Consider the following 15,868-nt stretch of genomic DNA (forward strand, 5'->3'; position numbering starts at 1 on the left):
AGGCGGGTGTCTCGGTGTCTGGCATGACACCCTCTCGTCGTCTTAGAACTCCAGGGTCTCGGTCGCCAAGACGGTCAAGGTCTCAAGACATAACCAGGCAACCCGGACGAAGCCCGGTAGGGCAGAGGGATAGGTACCTTTTTGTATGTCTCGTGGGATATTTTCGGACGCCCCTGGCGGCGGGGTTGAGTGAGCGCTGGTGGCTGTCACGTTAATTATTATCAACTTTGGTCACCTCCCCCTCGGCTGGATCGGAGCGGAGGCCAAAACTGCAACATGGCATGACAATCGACAATAACTGGCCTTTAAGCGTGGACTAGTTGAGTCGCTGGCCGGGGATGATAGGGGTATCTCGAGTGCCGAGAACAGCGGCTCTGGCCAACGGAAAGGCACGCCATCCTAGTCTCGGGTTCGGCTGCCGCCGTCACACGTTCCCTTGGCATCCGGTGGTTGCGATAGGCTCGACGACGTTCCAGTGCTTGGCCGGCACAGATTGCGGGGTGCCCTGAATCTGTGCCTGACTGGCCGCAGAGGTTTGGGGGATTGGTTGCAGGGCCCCAATGGACCTGGTTGGAGCCAGCCGCCAGTGCTCGTTCTTGTCCCTCGCCGCGCCGTCGTGATGGAATCGCGATTCCCATTCCCATTGGTTCGTCTGACGACCCCCAGCCGCCAATGAGAGTGGCTGAGGACCGACTTGTACAGTATGCAGACGCGCGAGGGAGCCTATTTTCTGGTCACGGGATGGGTATGTTGATGTTGTTGGTCGTCTCGCGAGCGTAGCTGAATATAACAACAGCATTACCGAGCCATGCATCCGCCTTCTGGTTCGGATTCGGTTCAGAGCTCTCCAGTCAATTGAGTTGAGCTCTCATCTGCGCGCTGCTGGGATTTGCGACGCTGCTGCACGCAATCGCATGGTTCGCTTCCATGGCCCCCGGTGTTGCTTGCAGGTTCGCCGCTTCCCGGGAATCGTCCGGATTTCTATGCGTCACTGTGCAAGATATTTTCATTCAGAGGCAGATGGTTGTTGTTACCTGAGGCCTGCAAACCTCAGGCTCTTATTACCTGGTCACCAACCTCGAAGCTGAGGTAACCCGACCCCATTCGGGTTTCTTGCTATCTTGGGCTAGGTTCACTAACAATTTTTCAACAAAGTTCCGCGGAAGCCCAACCCAGCACTTCCACATCCCGCAGCAATGTCAACATCAATTCATCAAGCAAGGCTGCACACAAGGCCGGGCATCAACGACCACGGCGGCCTCGTGTTCGGAAACGCCTTTAATCTTTCAAGCCCTGCCATGGCAATAGCCCACAGCCCGCGTGCCATGATGTCGAGCCCTTCCACAAATCCGGGTCGGCCCTCGCTGTCGTTCCCGGCGCTTTTGGTTCGCTGAGGGGGCCCCGTTCGAAGAACCCCCACCAGCTTCTTTCCCAGAACACGTCACCCGGCCGCTGGACCATGCGGGTTTTGCATACAGTTCCTTGGACCTCAATGCACCCTTCGTTGCAGAGCACGAATACCAGTCCGACACATCGGTAACATCTACCGATGGTTGTATGCAATTAGGGTAATGGTCCGGGGTTGGTCGTCCTCCTTACCGTCTCGGATTAGGTTGCACCGATTCCACGGGAAAAAAATTAAAAAAAATGACGAGCTCCCCCCCGGCTTACATCTTTTGCGATCTTGTTTTCTTTGGGGTTAGCCGGCCCCGAATGGCATGGTTGACCGCCACGTTGCCGAGCCGATGAACTGGGTCCAGCACAGGGATTGGGGAAAAAAATCAACATTGGCAGTTGATGCGCCATGCCGACGGGCTTGCAACACAGGCCGGGCTAGGCGGTATTTATTAAGGTCCTCGGATGCCCTCGCGCAGGGTGGGCTTAGACTGGAACGATGAAATATCCGAACCACCATGCAGATAAGATGTTCCGGCTCAACCTCACGTTCCTCGCAGTCGCATGGGCTCTGTTGCAAGCCCATCTCATATTAGTATCAGTAACGATCCCGCAAGCACACGCTTGGCCAACGCCAACAAAGTGGCTGCCGCACTTCAAAAGCCAGCGGCCTCAGCGCGATTATGCACGGCGCAATCTCAAGACCATCTCGAGCATCTACAACCTGACCGTCTATCCCAACCAACTTCCCATCTTCCAGGCCGGTGGCGCGGGCGTCCCCAATGGCCTCTTCAACAAGAACGTGGTCGGGCGGGTCGACCCGGTAGGCAACTTCACGGATTTTGAGGAGTCGGTCGAGTACTTCTTTGCCCTGTCTCCACTACCGCAGGGCAACCCGGCGAAGGCAGCCATTACGGGCTACCAGATCACCGAGTTCAGCTCGCAGTGCCGCGACGTCGCCGCCTCGGTCGTCTACCTGTACTGCAGCGTCGTGAACCCAGGCTGCGCCGACCACGGCAAGCCTCTGCCGCCGCTGAAGCAAGTCGCGTTTTGGCGCTTTGACGAGCATGGCGCAGTGCTCAAGTACGACGCCTGGATCCCGAATCTGAACACCTGGGTTGAGTCCACCACAGCCGCCAACGCCGACGACCCACAATCCCGTGCCTCCGCCATCGCGCAAATCTGCGGCGCCACTCAGATGAGGTGTCAGGGCCCCAATGCGCAGTGGAGCAGCGTCGAGGAGTGCATGACGGCTCTGTCGCAGAAGAGGTACGGCTCTTACGACGAGGCGTGGGGCGACAACATAGTCTGCCGGAGCATCCACGTGGTGCTTACGCAGGTGCGACCTGATGTGAGTCCGAAATCCCAACGTCTGACGCTCAACGAAGCCGTTCAAAACTGACCTCAGTAACAGGTTCACTGTCCCCACGTCGGGCCGACGGGAGGCGGCAAGTGCGTGGACGAGCCATATCCCGCCAACTATTTTTCCGACAAGGCGCTATACGGCCAGCCTACGGGCGAAACCTTCATGTGCGATTAGACGACGACCATGACTGACGGATAACGACCCCTTTAATGTGTCCCTGTGTATAGAAGGCGTGCATTACGCTCCTTTAATTAGTAGTAGACTGGAGCTTACGTGTTTACGACGAGACGAGTTATGACGGGCGGCATCAGTTTGAGTTCGCGCTTCGACCTCGCTGGACAGCGGCAATTTGGGCTGGTTGTGGTGTGTGTTAACATTCGTTTACGCATAGAGTTGGCTATATTACGAACAATGAGGCAGAGTATCGTCTGAGCTTTTATGTCCTCTCGAATCTCTCCAGATCATCGGTTTCCTGTTTTTTAAAATAAAACTCAGGTGGCGACTCTGTCGCCCTTTGGTCGCCGCCGGCGGATGCCCTTGTTGTCTCCACACACTCCAGCCTTTCACTGCCCATGCTACAGCACGGCTGGTGGTGCTGCAAGTATGGTCAACCACAGCGGTGCGAGCGCTGTGGCAGGCACTGCTGGAACTCTTGTATGGTCCTCAGAAGTGGTGATGATAAATGGATGTTGATTACTGTCAAGTGCCGGAGGCACTGGTAGAAGCTCTCTAATTTTTTGTTTCGGAATCCGCTCGTCAGGGGCGGCCATTGCTAGCTGCGTCCAGGTCTCGTCGATCGTCCAAGGCACTGACAGGCGGGAAGCAAGAACGGCAATAGCATCCATCTTCTGCACAATAATAATAGACCCTAGATAACTAATTATGGTCGAAAGCGGAAGAGAACTGTCTAATATCACGCCCTCGACGACCGCAATCGGAGGGGCCGTTCTGACCTCGCGACAGGGCAAGCTATCCTACCTATCCTCCTCAGTCTCCATCCACAGTTAATACCACCGTGTCGAGATTGGTGCGTTCGACAGCGATCTCTCAACACCCTGTGACAAGGTGTCATGATCTGCGGGATGGAATACTTCTTCTTCCGAGATCGAGTCCGCAGGCAACAACAACAATAACAAAAAAATTTCTGCCAAAGATTCCTGCTTGATCTAGTGCGCCCGCTTTCAGGAGACTGGGGATAAGGTGCCCGGAGCATCGCCGTGCTGTCTCCTACTGCTTGACTCGCTGTCTCCTTCGACTGAATCAGCATCCCTGATTAATTACAGCAAGCCAGCTGGATCCTGGGAAAGCCATGTTGCTCAGAAAGTGGCGGAGCATCAAAATCCAAACTTAATAGCGGCAACTGATCGATGGCGGAGTAGTTGTTCTTAACGTGCCGGGGCACCATATGTCGAAATCGAGGACTCAATACGTATGTCCATCAGCCATGTGAGCTATCTCGAGTTCCTCTACGTCTTGTGTAGGACCTTCTTCGCGTCTAGGACGTAGAAGAACATATAGGGCAGCTCTGCCAGTGCTGGCCGTATACCATACAATCTAGAGAGAATGCTTTCCAAGCTGTGTGAGATGTTAAGGTCCCTACACCGACGCCTCCCAACTCACGGCCTGACACTATACCGTCCTAGGTTTTCCAGACAACGCACAACCTGCGAAAGGCCGAGTTGCAGTCAAAGCTCGTCGAGGCTCGCATTGCTAACCATCAAAATAGCTCTTAGACTTTAATGTTTGCTGCTATAGGAACTAACTTACCCTTGGTATAATGGCTTAAGTAATTCAGCGTCGGAGAGCGCGGCCCTCCCCCTACAAAAAGAAGAGGCTGTCCAGCTTGGACATAGAAGTGCGGAGTTAGTCTACAATGTTCCTAATGGACATTAACAGGTAGAGTCAGTTCTCTCTATTGTTGCAACATCGTCAAGAGCCTTGCTTGGCATCCTCTAATGAATATACGTGGAAATGATTCTACCTATCGTAGTGACCCACAGGCTTTGCAGACATATACGACACACGTTACAAAACGGCACCTTAAGGTCCAACAAGAAAACTGGCTATACTAGCTAAGAGAAGAACGGGGGTCGAACTGAAACCTAGAAAATAATAGAAAAAAATTAAAACATACAACACTCGGAATTCGCTGGTCGTCACCGACCTAACTACTACTCGAGCCCTCGCCAGTTTAACTAAGGGAGAGCGGACGGGATCCCGTGTTCTCTGGCGGGTATGGTCGTATGTGCTAGGGCGGGATTCAAAATCGATTGATATTGAAAGAATCAGAGAGAAGATACCCCGGATGTGGTGGGCGGTTCGCTATACGTTCGCTTTAGGCCCGTACCTGGGAGTTCGTAGGAAGCAAGTTTATAGCTGTTTGTAATAGGCTCGATACAATAGACTAATTTTCGGGTTGATTAATTTACCTTGTTTCATTTTGTCGTTTTGCGGTAATCGTCAAAATCACAGCCCTTTCTAGCTAATATGGCCATTTTTACTTACCTTAATTAGTCTCCCTACCCACCTCTACACAGATGGATAGCCACATGGCGATAGCGATACATCTGCATCTGAGAGCCATTTTTTGAGAAGAGAGCACCGAGGGCAGGCAGAAATATGGCATCAAAAGGCTGTACAGAGGATTAGATGTATTAATCTTAGGGGATATTAATTAATTATTGGTCATCATCCAGACAAGCTAACTCCCTCCCTTCGCTCGGAGCACACGTCAGAGACTTACCTCGGGTGATGGGAGGTTTTGCTCTAATCAGTGCCGCATTACAAAGGGCTGATGAGAGACGCATATAGGCTTGAATTGAGGGGCGTTGTGTCACAGGGTAGAAACGACAACGCCCTCGAGCATATAGCGTAATTTAATATTACCCGGTGGTTAGTTGCTGACTAATTAGTTCAGGACTACCACCTGTCTCCCGACAGGTGGGGCCAAAACCCCCGGACATGCCAATATAGCCGGACAGGTACGCGTCCAAATCCGTGTCCAATTTTACCAGCCAACTCCCTATACTCGAAGACACAACCACTGCCACAAGCCCAGTTGAACCTACTCTCCTGTATACGATGCCTCTGACTGACCAAATCCAGGAACCGGCTAGTATACGGGCCGCCAAATGGCTCCTTGCCGCTCAAGCTCGCCACCGAACCAGCCGTTTACCCTATAGAAAGCAACCTAGTATTCGGCACGCGGCTCAGCTATTCAAGACTAGAAAGACCTAGGTTGGCCGGCACTTGAAGTCTTTGAAGGATACTAGACTTCTAGCTACTAGTAGCAACGTAGTTAGAAGACCTCGGTCGCTTCGAAACGACGAAGATTCCGCCCTCGAAGGATACACGTACTAGCTTATCGAATCTAGTTCTCTTGCTACCAAAGATCTTCTCTAGGATACTACTAACCGTTTATAGGCACGTCGCGATCCTCCCTACCCTCCTATTAATAAGTACTAGTAGTCGCGTTAGAAATAGGATTATCTATAGTTTTAGCTGATATTCTTTAAACTAGTCAAAGTAAACTGACTCTCGGCCAAGTAGTAGGTAGAAGAACTAGAGATGTTCTTTAATAAGCTTGAGGATACTATCGAAAGCTTTAAGATTACTATATCTAGCTATTAGAATGTAGATAAGACTAGATATATACTTATACTATTAAATAGGCGGTTTAAGATCTTAATAGTCAAAATAGATAAGAAGAAGAAGGTTAATATCTTCCTCTTTTCTAAGTATTAGTTTAGAATAAGTGTTAGTTTAGAATACTAACTATAATATTTTATTAGCTAGAGATTCTAGACCTTTATAATTAAGAGTTATATAATAAACCTAACTTAGACTTCTTCTAAAAGGGTTTAGATAAAGGTAAGTAGCGTAGGACAAGTGTATAGGTTGTCTAAGAGATTCGGTAAAGCCAAAGGGTTTATAATAATAGAGTTATCTCTTATAATAGTACAATACTATTAGGAGTACTATAATTATAAGTTACTATTACTAGTAAACTCTAGAGCCTACTAGAACGAGTGACTAGCTATCTAATATACTTATCTAGTTCCCTTATTCCTAAGTGTTCCCCCTTAGATTCCGATTGTATGATCGCTGCTACGATCCTTCGATCATTATTCGGGTGCTCGCCTTGATCGAAGTACGATCACTACGATCACTTTCTGATTAGTCCTTAGGTCTTGTGGTTCCTAATTAGTTCCGTGTACCTTGTCGGGTTACCTTATATAGCTAAATCGTAATATAATGCCCCTCCCCTAGGTCTTTCGTCCTCGAAAGACTTAGGTCTGTTTCAAATAGCGCTAATACCCCCCCCTTCTTATATATAGTTGTATTTCCTCTATCCCCCTCCTTTCTTCTTCTATAATGTCGTCAAGATAACTAATTATATAAGAAAGAAGTCGAAGTCTAAGCCTACTATGTCGACTCTTTATACTAACTATCTTCTAGCTACGATTCTTTCCTTAAATAATCTTTTAACGATACGTCCTTATACGCTATACGAGTCTAAAGGCCTTAGTTTATATAAGGTTTCGAAAAGCGATTCTTCTTAATATATAGAATATATTTGTAATAAACGTTCGAATTATAACGTTCTTAGCGTTTCTCTTATTTAGCTTTGGTCTATTATAGCTTAGTATTAAAAACTTGAGGATAAGCTTATAGCTACTAAGGAGTAGGTCCTTTGTCTTCGGAAATAGAAACGAATGTAGTTTAAGAAGATGATAAGAGCTATCGCTTGAGGTATTGACAGTATAGAGGAGTTAGAGCAAGTAGAATATAAGGAGGCTAAAGCGGCAGCGGTAGCAGAGGCTTCTAGGGTTACTACGTCTTCTTTAACCCCGTCTCGCTTATCTACCGATTTCGGACAGCTTTAGGATTCCGTATATCCGGAAGTTCCTTTAGATCTATCCTTACTAGCCGATTTCGGGTTGGTTTTAGGTCTGTCGCTTTCGGTCGATTAGGGTTCCTCTAATAGAACTACTAAAGTTTCTCGGGGCAATTTAGGTTCTTAACTAGTTCTTATAAGTTGTCTTCTAGTCTAAAATCAAGCCATTTAACTAGATATTATAGTTCCCTGTTGATAATACGTAAATCTAGAATTTCTTCGACATCCTATTCTTCCTCTTCGTCTTCCGCTTCGATATTTGTAGCGATTTTAGCATTCTTTAACGCTAGTTCGAGAAGTAAAATATAAAAAATATCTATCTATAGTTATATAGATAACGGTAATAATAGTCGGTAGTTAGATATCGAAATTCGTTCTTTGATAACGAAGGGTCTGACCTTCTTAAAGTCTAGCTTTATACTTGGTCGTTTAGTTTGTAAGTTTTATATAATTAGATAGACTTTGTCTCCCCTTTCTAGGTAAGGTCCCTCGAGCCTATGTTTATTATAGTAGTTCTTTATTCTAGTTCTAACAAACTCAAGTTCCTTTTTGAGTTTCTCGTATAGTATATATATCTGCTCTACTTTAACTGCCGCTCTTAGCACTATAACCTCTGGTCCTTACCTTAGGTCTGCTTTATATCCGTAGTTTATAAAGAACGGTGTAACTTTAGTCGTTTCTATTGGTATTATATTGTAAGCGAGTTATACTATTGGTAATAGTATAACCTAGTCGTCTTGTTAGTAGTTAACGTAAGAGTAGAGGTATTACTTAATAACCTAGTTTAATTACTCTATTTATCCGTCGGTTTATAGGTAATATACTGTTAATAGCTTGCTATTAACGCCTAATCGTTATATTAATGCTTATTAGAACTTCGATACAAATTTGGTATCTCTATTAGTAATCTATTCTTATAGCTAAGCATATACTAATATAACTTGCCGATAGATTACGTCTACTAGCTATTTAGCTATCTAGGACTCCTTATAGGGAAAGAAGTATACCTATTTAATCAGGCGATCTACTATAATAAGAATACTATCGTAGATTACTCTTATAGCTATATCCTTAGATTCTAGTAGCTTCGTAATAAAGTCTATTGTAACTAAACTCTATAGTTTGTCAGCTATTAGCAATAGCTAAAGTAGCCTATACGGCTTATACCGTGCTATCTTGCTTCGATTATAGATGTCGTAGCTCCGTACGACTTCCTTAACTTATACCGTTAACTATAGAAAGTTATAATGTTTCTTGACTTATATGACAGTCTTTATAACTCCTTTATATCCTCCGAGTTTCGACTTGTAAAGCTCTCGAATTATTTATAGCTGTTAGTCTTTGTCGTAGATATACGCTTTGCCTTGGTACCAGAGTTTCCTATCTTTTTCTTCTACTCCGTTAGGTGCTACTAGTCCGGGTACTACTTAATACTATACCTTGTTAGTCCTTTCTTCTTGAAAGATTACGTAATATTCTAGGAACAAGTCAAGTAGATCATCTTCTACGGGTATCTACGTTTCGTAATATAGCGTTCTGTCTATTCATTCCTTAAATAACAATGGCGTTATTTCTATTCGTCCTTCCGTATAATCCGTTTGTCGGCTTAGAGCGTCTGCTTATACGTTCTCTTTGCCTTTCTTATAGCGGATCTCAAAGTTAAATTCTATAAGGAATTCTGCCTATCGTATTTATCGTCTATTAAGCTCCTTTGTTATCGTAAAGTACTATAAATTCTTATAATCTATATATACTTATACTGGTTCGATCGTACTACTAAGGTATAGTCGCTATTCCTTAAAAGCTTTAATAATTATAAGTAGTTCCTTGTTATAGATTAGATAGTTAAGATGTAGTCTATCGAGCTTCTTTAAAAAGAAGGCTATAAGATATAGCTTCCCTTGTTTATCTCGTTATCCTAACTATCCTCTGATAGCGTAGTCTAAAGCGTCCGTTTCTACCTTAAATAGCTTCTTAGGGTCTAGTAGTACTAATACTAGGTCCTTAGTAATAGTGTTATAAATCTGTATAAATACTTGCTTATATTGCTCTTCCTATTAGAACTTAGCGTTCTTCTTAGTAAGCTTATATAATGGTTATACGATTACTCTAAAGTTCCTAATAAATATCTAGTAGAAGTTTATAAACCCGATAAAACTTTATACTTCTATAACTAACATTAGTCGTAGCTAATTCTTAATGGCTTTAACCTTTAAGGGTTCTATCCGGATTTGTCCTAGGGATATCTTATATCCTAAAAATACTATCTTCCTAACGTAGAATTTACTCTTTTCCTTGTTAACTAATAGCTTATATATATATAACGCGTCTAGCACTACTCTTATATACTTCTAGTGTTTATCTATCGTCTTAGAGAAGATAAGTATATCGTCAAGATAATATACCGTAAATTTATCGAGAAAGGGTCAGATAGCTTGATTAATTAGGGCTTAGAATGTTACTAGTATGTTTATAAGTCTAAATAGCATGACGAGGTACTTATAGTAGCTATAGGGTATCCTAAAGGCCGTTTTCTACTTGTTACCTTCTTTAATCTATATATAGTTATAGGCCGATGGTAAGTCAAGATATATAAAATATTAGGCTCCTACTAACTAATCTCGGAGCCGTAAGATTAGTAGTAACGGGTATCGATTTTTTACGGTCTGTTTATTAAGTTGCCGATAGTTAATATATAACTATAGCTCTCTATCTTTCTTAGGTATAAATAGGATTAGGTAGCCTACTAGCGATGTCGATAGGCAGATATATCCTCTTCGAAGGTTCTCCTTTAGATATTACTTAAGTTCTTCATTCTATATCTAGCTTATATAATAGATCTTAAAGAACTTTAGTTATACTCCTTCCTTAAGCTTGATCTCGTGATCCTATAGGCCGTATTCTAGTAATCCTTCTAGATACTTCGGTTCGAATGCTAGGTATCCCTTATACTCCTTTAGTACTTCCCTAGTCTTGTCTCGTTTCTCGGTTTTCTAATAGTATACGAACTTGGTTCCGTCTATAGCGATACTAGCGATTTCTCCTGTCTTAACCTACTGCTCTAATTATAGTACTCCGCATTCGTCAACGGAGAGAATAACTATCGGCGGTTTAGCTCGTTCCTCCTGTCGTAACGTCGGTGTCGTTATACCGCTTCTTCTAGAGTCTATAGTGGTCTATCTACTATTGCCCGTCTCTTATAGTAGATCTATAGGATATGCCTTCCCTTAAGTATTGTCTGCTCGCGATCCTTATATACTCCCTATTACACTAGTCGAATACGACTCTATCTAGGGTTATAGGTAGCTACTATTCTTCTAGCTAATGTCTAGGTTATAATCTTTATACTATAGTAACCCTAATATTATATCTTTATTATTGCCTATATCTATAATACTAAATACGATTATTATAGTCTTCCCTATTATAGTGATATCGATTAGTTCGGTCTCCCTATATACCTATTATATTAGGAATAGCCCTTTGACTATACTATACTTCTATTTCATTCTCTAGGGTATCTATAGCTAATTTATAAGTGTCGGCGAAATTAGGTTTATCTCTGCTCTACTATCTATTAGTATAAGCATTTTATACTGCTTCTATTATACCGTTATCTATAGTCGCTTATCTTGCTATCATTATCTAAAGATTACAGCGATTTCCTATATTTCTACCGGGAGGTCTTGATATAGTAGTCTCTTACGCTAGTTCCTCCTATACTACGCTACCACTCGCTACTATATAGGCGTTAATAATTTTCGGGCCCCTTAGAGGGCCCTAACCCGTTTCCTAGATTAGTACTAACCTCTTTGATTGTTTAGCTAATAGCGGCTTCGTCGATCGTGCTTATTTCTATAAGCCATTAAGTGCTTATAGCTTCCTACCATTAGGTCTATTCTGCTTTTCGTTATATAGTCTATAGCTTTATCTAAAGCTCCTGAATTCGCGATTTCTTTTCGTCCTCGTAATAAAGACAATCGTTACTCTAGTATAAGTCCTATATATCTTGTCCTATTCTGTAGTACCTAGGCTAGGCTCGTCTTAGAACTACCGTAATACCTTCTAGACTCCGGGTTTCGATCTTCTAGAGTAATTCGGCCGCTCTATTTCCTATGTCGTAGACCTATTCTATAGGGTATAAACTTCTGTCCCTGTTTTCCTATTAGGTTGGCTAGTAATTGTTTTCGAATTTATTATAGAAGTGGTATTAGCATTTATATACTATATACTAGAACTAGGGCACTTATACATATACCTTATATCAAGGGTATAATCGTATAGCGTTACCTAGAAGATATTAGAATTCCTTTCCAAATCCTTCCTACTATATATAGACTATAGGTACCCTAATACTAAGGTAGGAATATTTCTTCTAGTAGCTTTCTTATATATATTTATCTTTTCTATAGTTTATACGTATAAACTAGTACTCTAGGTTCTATATATTATAGCTAAGTTACTAATTGTCAAAGTACTTAATATAACTATTAGGTCTATTATATATTATAGGCTATTCCCCTTTAATAGTTTCTATAATACGTCGGAGTTCCCTTATTTTGTCCCTTATCTTATCACTCTACTAGGCAAGTCGAGTTAGGCATCTATCTTGTTTATATAACTCTATATTAAGCCAGAAAACTTCGTTACGGTACTATTCGATCCGTTCCTAAAGGAATAGGATGTTCGGTCCGGGTCGGTTAACTCCTTAGATATCGGTCGTCTATGATCTATCCTACCTCTATATAACTATAAAACCCTACTACCTTAAGGCTAGGAGAATCGAAATCGGTAGCGTATATTCTCTTGCTATATCCCATTCGGCAATACCTATTTCTAGGTCTATAGTAACTAGTTCGGAGTATAGCGTCTATTTGTCTTCGCTATTATTATCGTATTTAAGATTATCCGTATCGCTATCCCTATCTTTGTAGCTCGTAGCTACTACTTTGATGATGTCCTTAGTCTTGTTAATGACTATAGTTTCCGTTCCTAGGACTAGTTTCTAGTCTTTCTTCGGGCTTTAATATTCTTACTTATAATGTCCTTTCTTTCTATAGTTATAGTAGGTAACGTTAGACTTATCTTTAGCTATCTTCTTCTTATCCTACTTCTATACTATATCTATATCTATAGCTCTAGGATATATCTTATACAAGGTACTAACGTATATTCGCTTTTTCTTATCGTTAGCCTTAACTATAGTTCCGTTTATTTAACCTTATTTCTATTACTCCTATATATAAAGCTAATCGTCGATTCTAATAGCCTATATAATATATTTATCTAGAGTTTTAAGCTAGTTATACTTATATAACTTGTCTTTAACCTTTTCCTTTAAGCCATTATAGAATAGTTATATTAATACCTTATTATTAAGCTAAGACTTAAGTATATCCTATCTAAACTATATAGTATAAGAGGCTATTAACTTAGTCTATTAGAGATTAGTAAGTCTTTCTTATATATAAATCTTCTTGTCTTTATCGCCAAAAACTTTCTAAAGCTCTTCTTTAAAATAGTTATAGGATCGAAAGACTACCTACGTAAACGCGTCTTAGTTATCTTTGTCTTCCTTAGTAAGATAGTCATTCTATATAGGTTCGAACTATCTAAGTGCCTTACCCTCTAGTCTTATAGCTATATAGAGGACTTTAGCTTTGTTATCTAGAAACTTGTCGTTATTAAGCTAGAAGTAGGATCAGAGGTTGGTCAAAAACCCTACAAGGTCCTCCTTAGTTCCTCCGTACTTACTAGGCGGTTCGATCTTGATACGGCTTACTTTGGCATTCTCGAGCGTCTTAATTTTAGTATAGGCCTCGTTAACTAGTTTCTACAAGTGCTTTTCGCCGTTCTCGAGTTCCTTGATTCAAGCTTAAGTAGCCTTGTCTCTCTAGTCTAACTCCTAGATTCGCTACTAGAGTTAACCAAGCTAGGCAAGCAGCTATTCGGCCATAACGCTAGTAGCTATATTGATGTCAAGGTCGAAGTTACCTCCGTTTTAAACTATAATAGAACAAAGGGAGTGATAGTAACATATAACAAACCTAACTTAGACTTCTTCTAAAAGGGTTCAGACGAAGGTAAATAGCATAGGACAAGCGTATAGGTCGTCTAAGGGATTTGGTAAAGCTAAAGGGTTTATAATAATAAAGTTATCTCTTATAGTAGTACGATGTTGTTAGGAGTATTATGATTATAAGTTACTATCATTAGTAAACTCTAGAGCCTACTAGAACGAGTGACTAGCTATCTAATATACTTGTCTGGTTCCCTTATTCCTGAGTGTTCCCCCTTAGATTCTGATCGTGTGATCGCTACTGCGATCCTTCGATTATTATTTGGGTGCTTGCCTTGATCGAAGTGCGATCACTATGATCACTTTCTAATTGGTCCTTAGGTCTTGTGGTTCCTGATTGGTTCTGTATGCCTTGTTGGGTTGCCTTATATAGCCAAATCGTAACAAGTTGATAAGTATAATTAGTATTAGAAACGCTATTAGTAATATTATCCTAGTATTCTATATCTTTAAATAATAGCTATTAGAAGATTAGGATATCGAAGGTCTTAATAAGGAGATATAATTCTATAAGTTAGAGATAGTATTTAATAATGCTAAGATTATAATAGATTAGATATAACATTTTAATAAATACTCCTTTGCTATCTATACTAAGTTCTAATAATATAGTATAAGCTTTGAGAAATGGTTTAGTTATAACTATTATAACTATAATCCTACTCTTAGTATACACTTTATTAACCTAGATAACATTACCTCTAAAGATTCGGTCTATATATCTATACCATTAGAAGAACGTATATACTAACTACTTATCCTAGATAACTTTACAAGATATTATAACCTTAAACTTTACAAATACTACCTCTTATTTAATATTATCATTATCTTCCTCCCTCCCTATTTAATATACTTTATCTAGCTAATAGATATAGGAGTCTTTTACTATCTTAAGGAAGTATATTAATAATATCTCTAGTAGGTAATTCGAAACGGCGATCTTATATTTACCTAGGCAGACTTTGTTAGAGGATTCTAGGAAATCTAAGATACTAGTTTCAAATACCAAAATATCATAGTAGGATTCGAAAAGACTAGTCTTTTTCTACCAAACCGACATATTATAATAGACCAGATTAGGGAGAAAGTATTATCTAGTATAAGCGTCAGATATCCTATAATAATTCCTAATAATAAGCGATAGATATATATAAAAAAAGGTATTAACTATATTTAAGAGCAGTATCTTAAGCTTTTCAGTTTACTAATATAAGAACACTTTTAGGATATTACATTAATAGTTAATAAGGGTTAGCTAGTATATAAACATCTAAATAACTTTACCAAGGACAAGAGAGCCTATCTAGCCATACTATCTACTAAGAAAATATAAGGCTAACTTATCAAGCTAACAAGAGAGGTTATAACAAGTATAACCATCCGATAGATTTAACAGTTTTAGGAAATCCAAGCTTAGAAGAGCGCTAAGGCAATTCGAGATATTAGCCGAAAAGCTACCTATATTACCATTAAGCAGATTAAACAAGAGTATAGGGAGGAATACGAAGTCTGGAAAAGGCGCCTAGAGAATAAGATTCCTAGTATTAATAGGCGTCGCCTTTATATAGCAACCTTTACCAAATTCCTAGAAAAGACTAATAAGAACGATTATCTTCCTCTTAATGATAATAACCCTCTCTAGATTCTACCAAAGGAACGTTAGCCACTAGTATTTTTCGACTTTAGAGATAAAAAAGAAGTCCTAATCCCCTAGTTAGCTAAGAAGCTATTATTAGAAGTTAAACTCTTATCCCCTAAATGTCCTAGGATATAGATTAACGGCGTAACTATAATATTAATTAACGATAGCAATAATGATAGATTTGACTTTACAAATAGTAAAGATAGGTAGGAAGAGGATATCGAGTCACTATCTCTATCTAGGGTTAAGAAGGAGTCTCTATATATAGCTATTATTAAGGACATTAGGAGGTTTAAGAAGCGACAAGCCTATAAGTCTATAGTAGTAATACTAGGGATAGAAGACAATAACTATCACTAGGAGGCTAAAAGAGAAGGTATAAGAGAAGGTACTACTATAATTAAGAACGTTAAGAGCGATAAGGATAGGGGGTATAATATAGAGGGAGAGGGAGACGAAGGTAAGTTATATGACCCGTTGTTTAAC

The 15,868-nt window shown here is 41.2% G+C and overlaps 1 protein-coding gene across 1 annotated transcript; it reads left to right on the forward strand.

Moving 5' to 3' along the window:
• Positions 1-1,924: 1,924 nt before the first annotated feature.
• P884DRAFT_270395 (uncharacterized protein) lies at positions 1,925-2,935 on the forward strand (the record flags this gene model as incomplete). Its single annotated transcript, XM_069442344.1, has 2 exons — positions 1,925-2,746; positions 2,810-2,935. 2 exons carry the CDS (start codon positions 1,925-1,927, stop codon positions 2,933-2,935), a joined length of 948 nt encoding a protein of 315 aa, XP_069296732.1.
• Between the last annotated feature and the right edge of the window lie 12,933 nt (positions 2,936-15,868).

Source organism: Thermothelomyces heterothallicus (genome assembly GCF_042370625.1).
Source record: "Thermothelomyces heterothallicus CBS 202.75 unplaced genomic scaffold P884_scaffold_14, whole genome shotgun sequence".
NCBI lineage: Eukaryota > Fungi > Ascomycota > Sordariomycetes > Sordariales > Chaetomiaceae > Thermothelomyces > Thermothelomyces heterothallicus.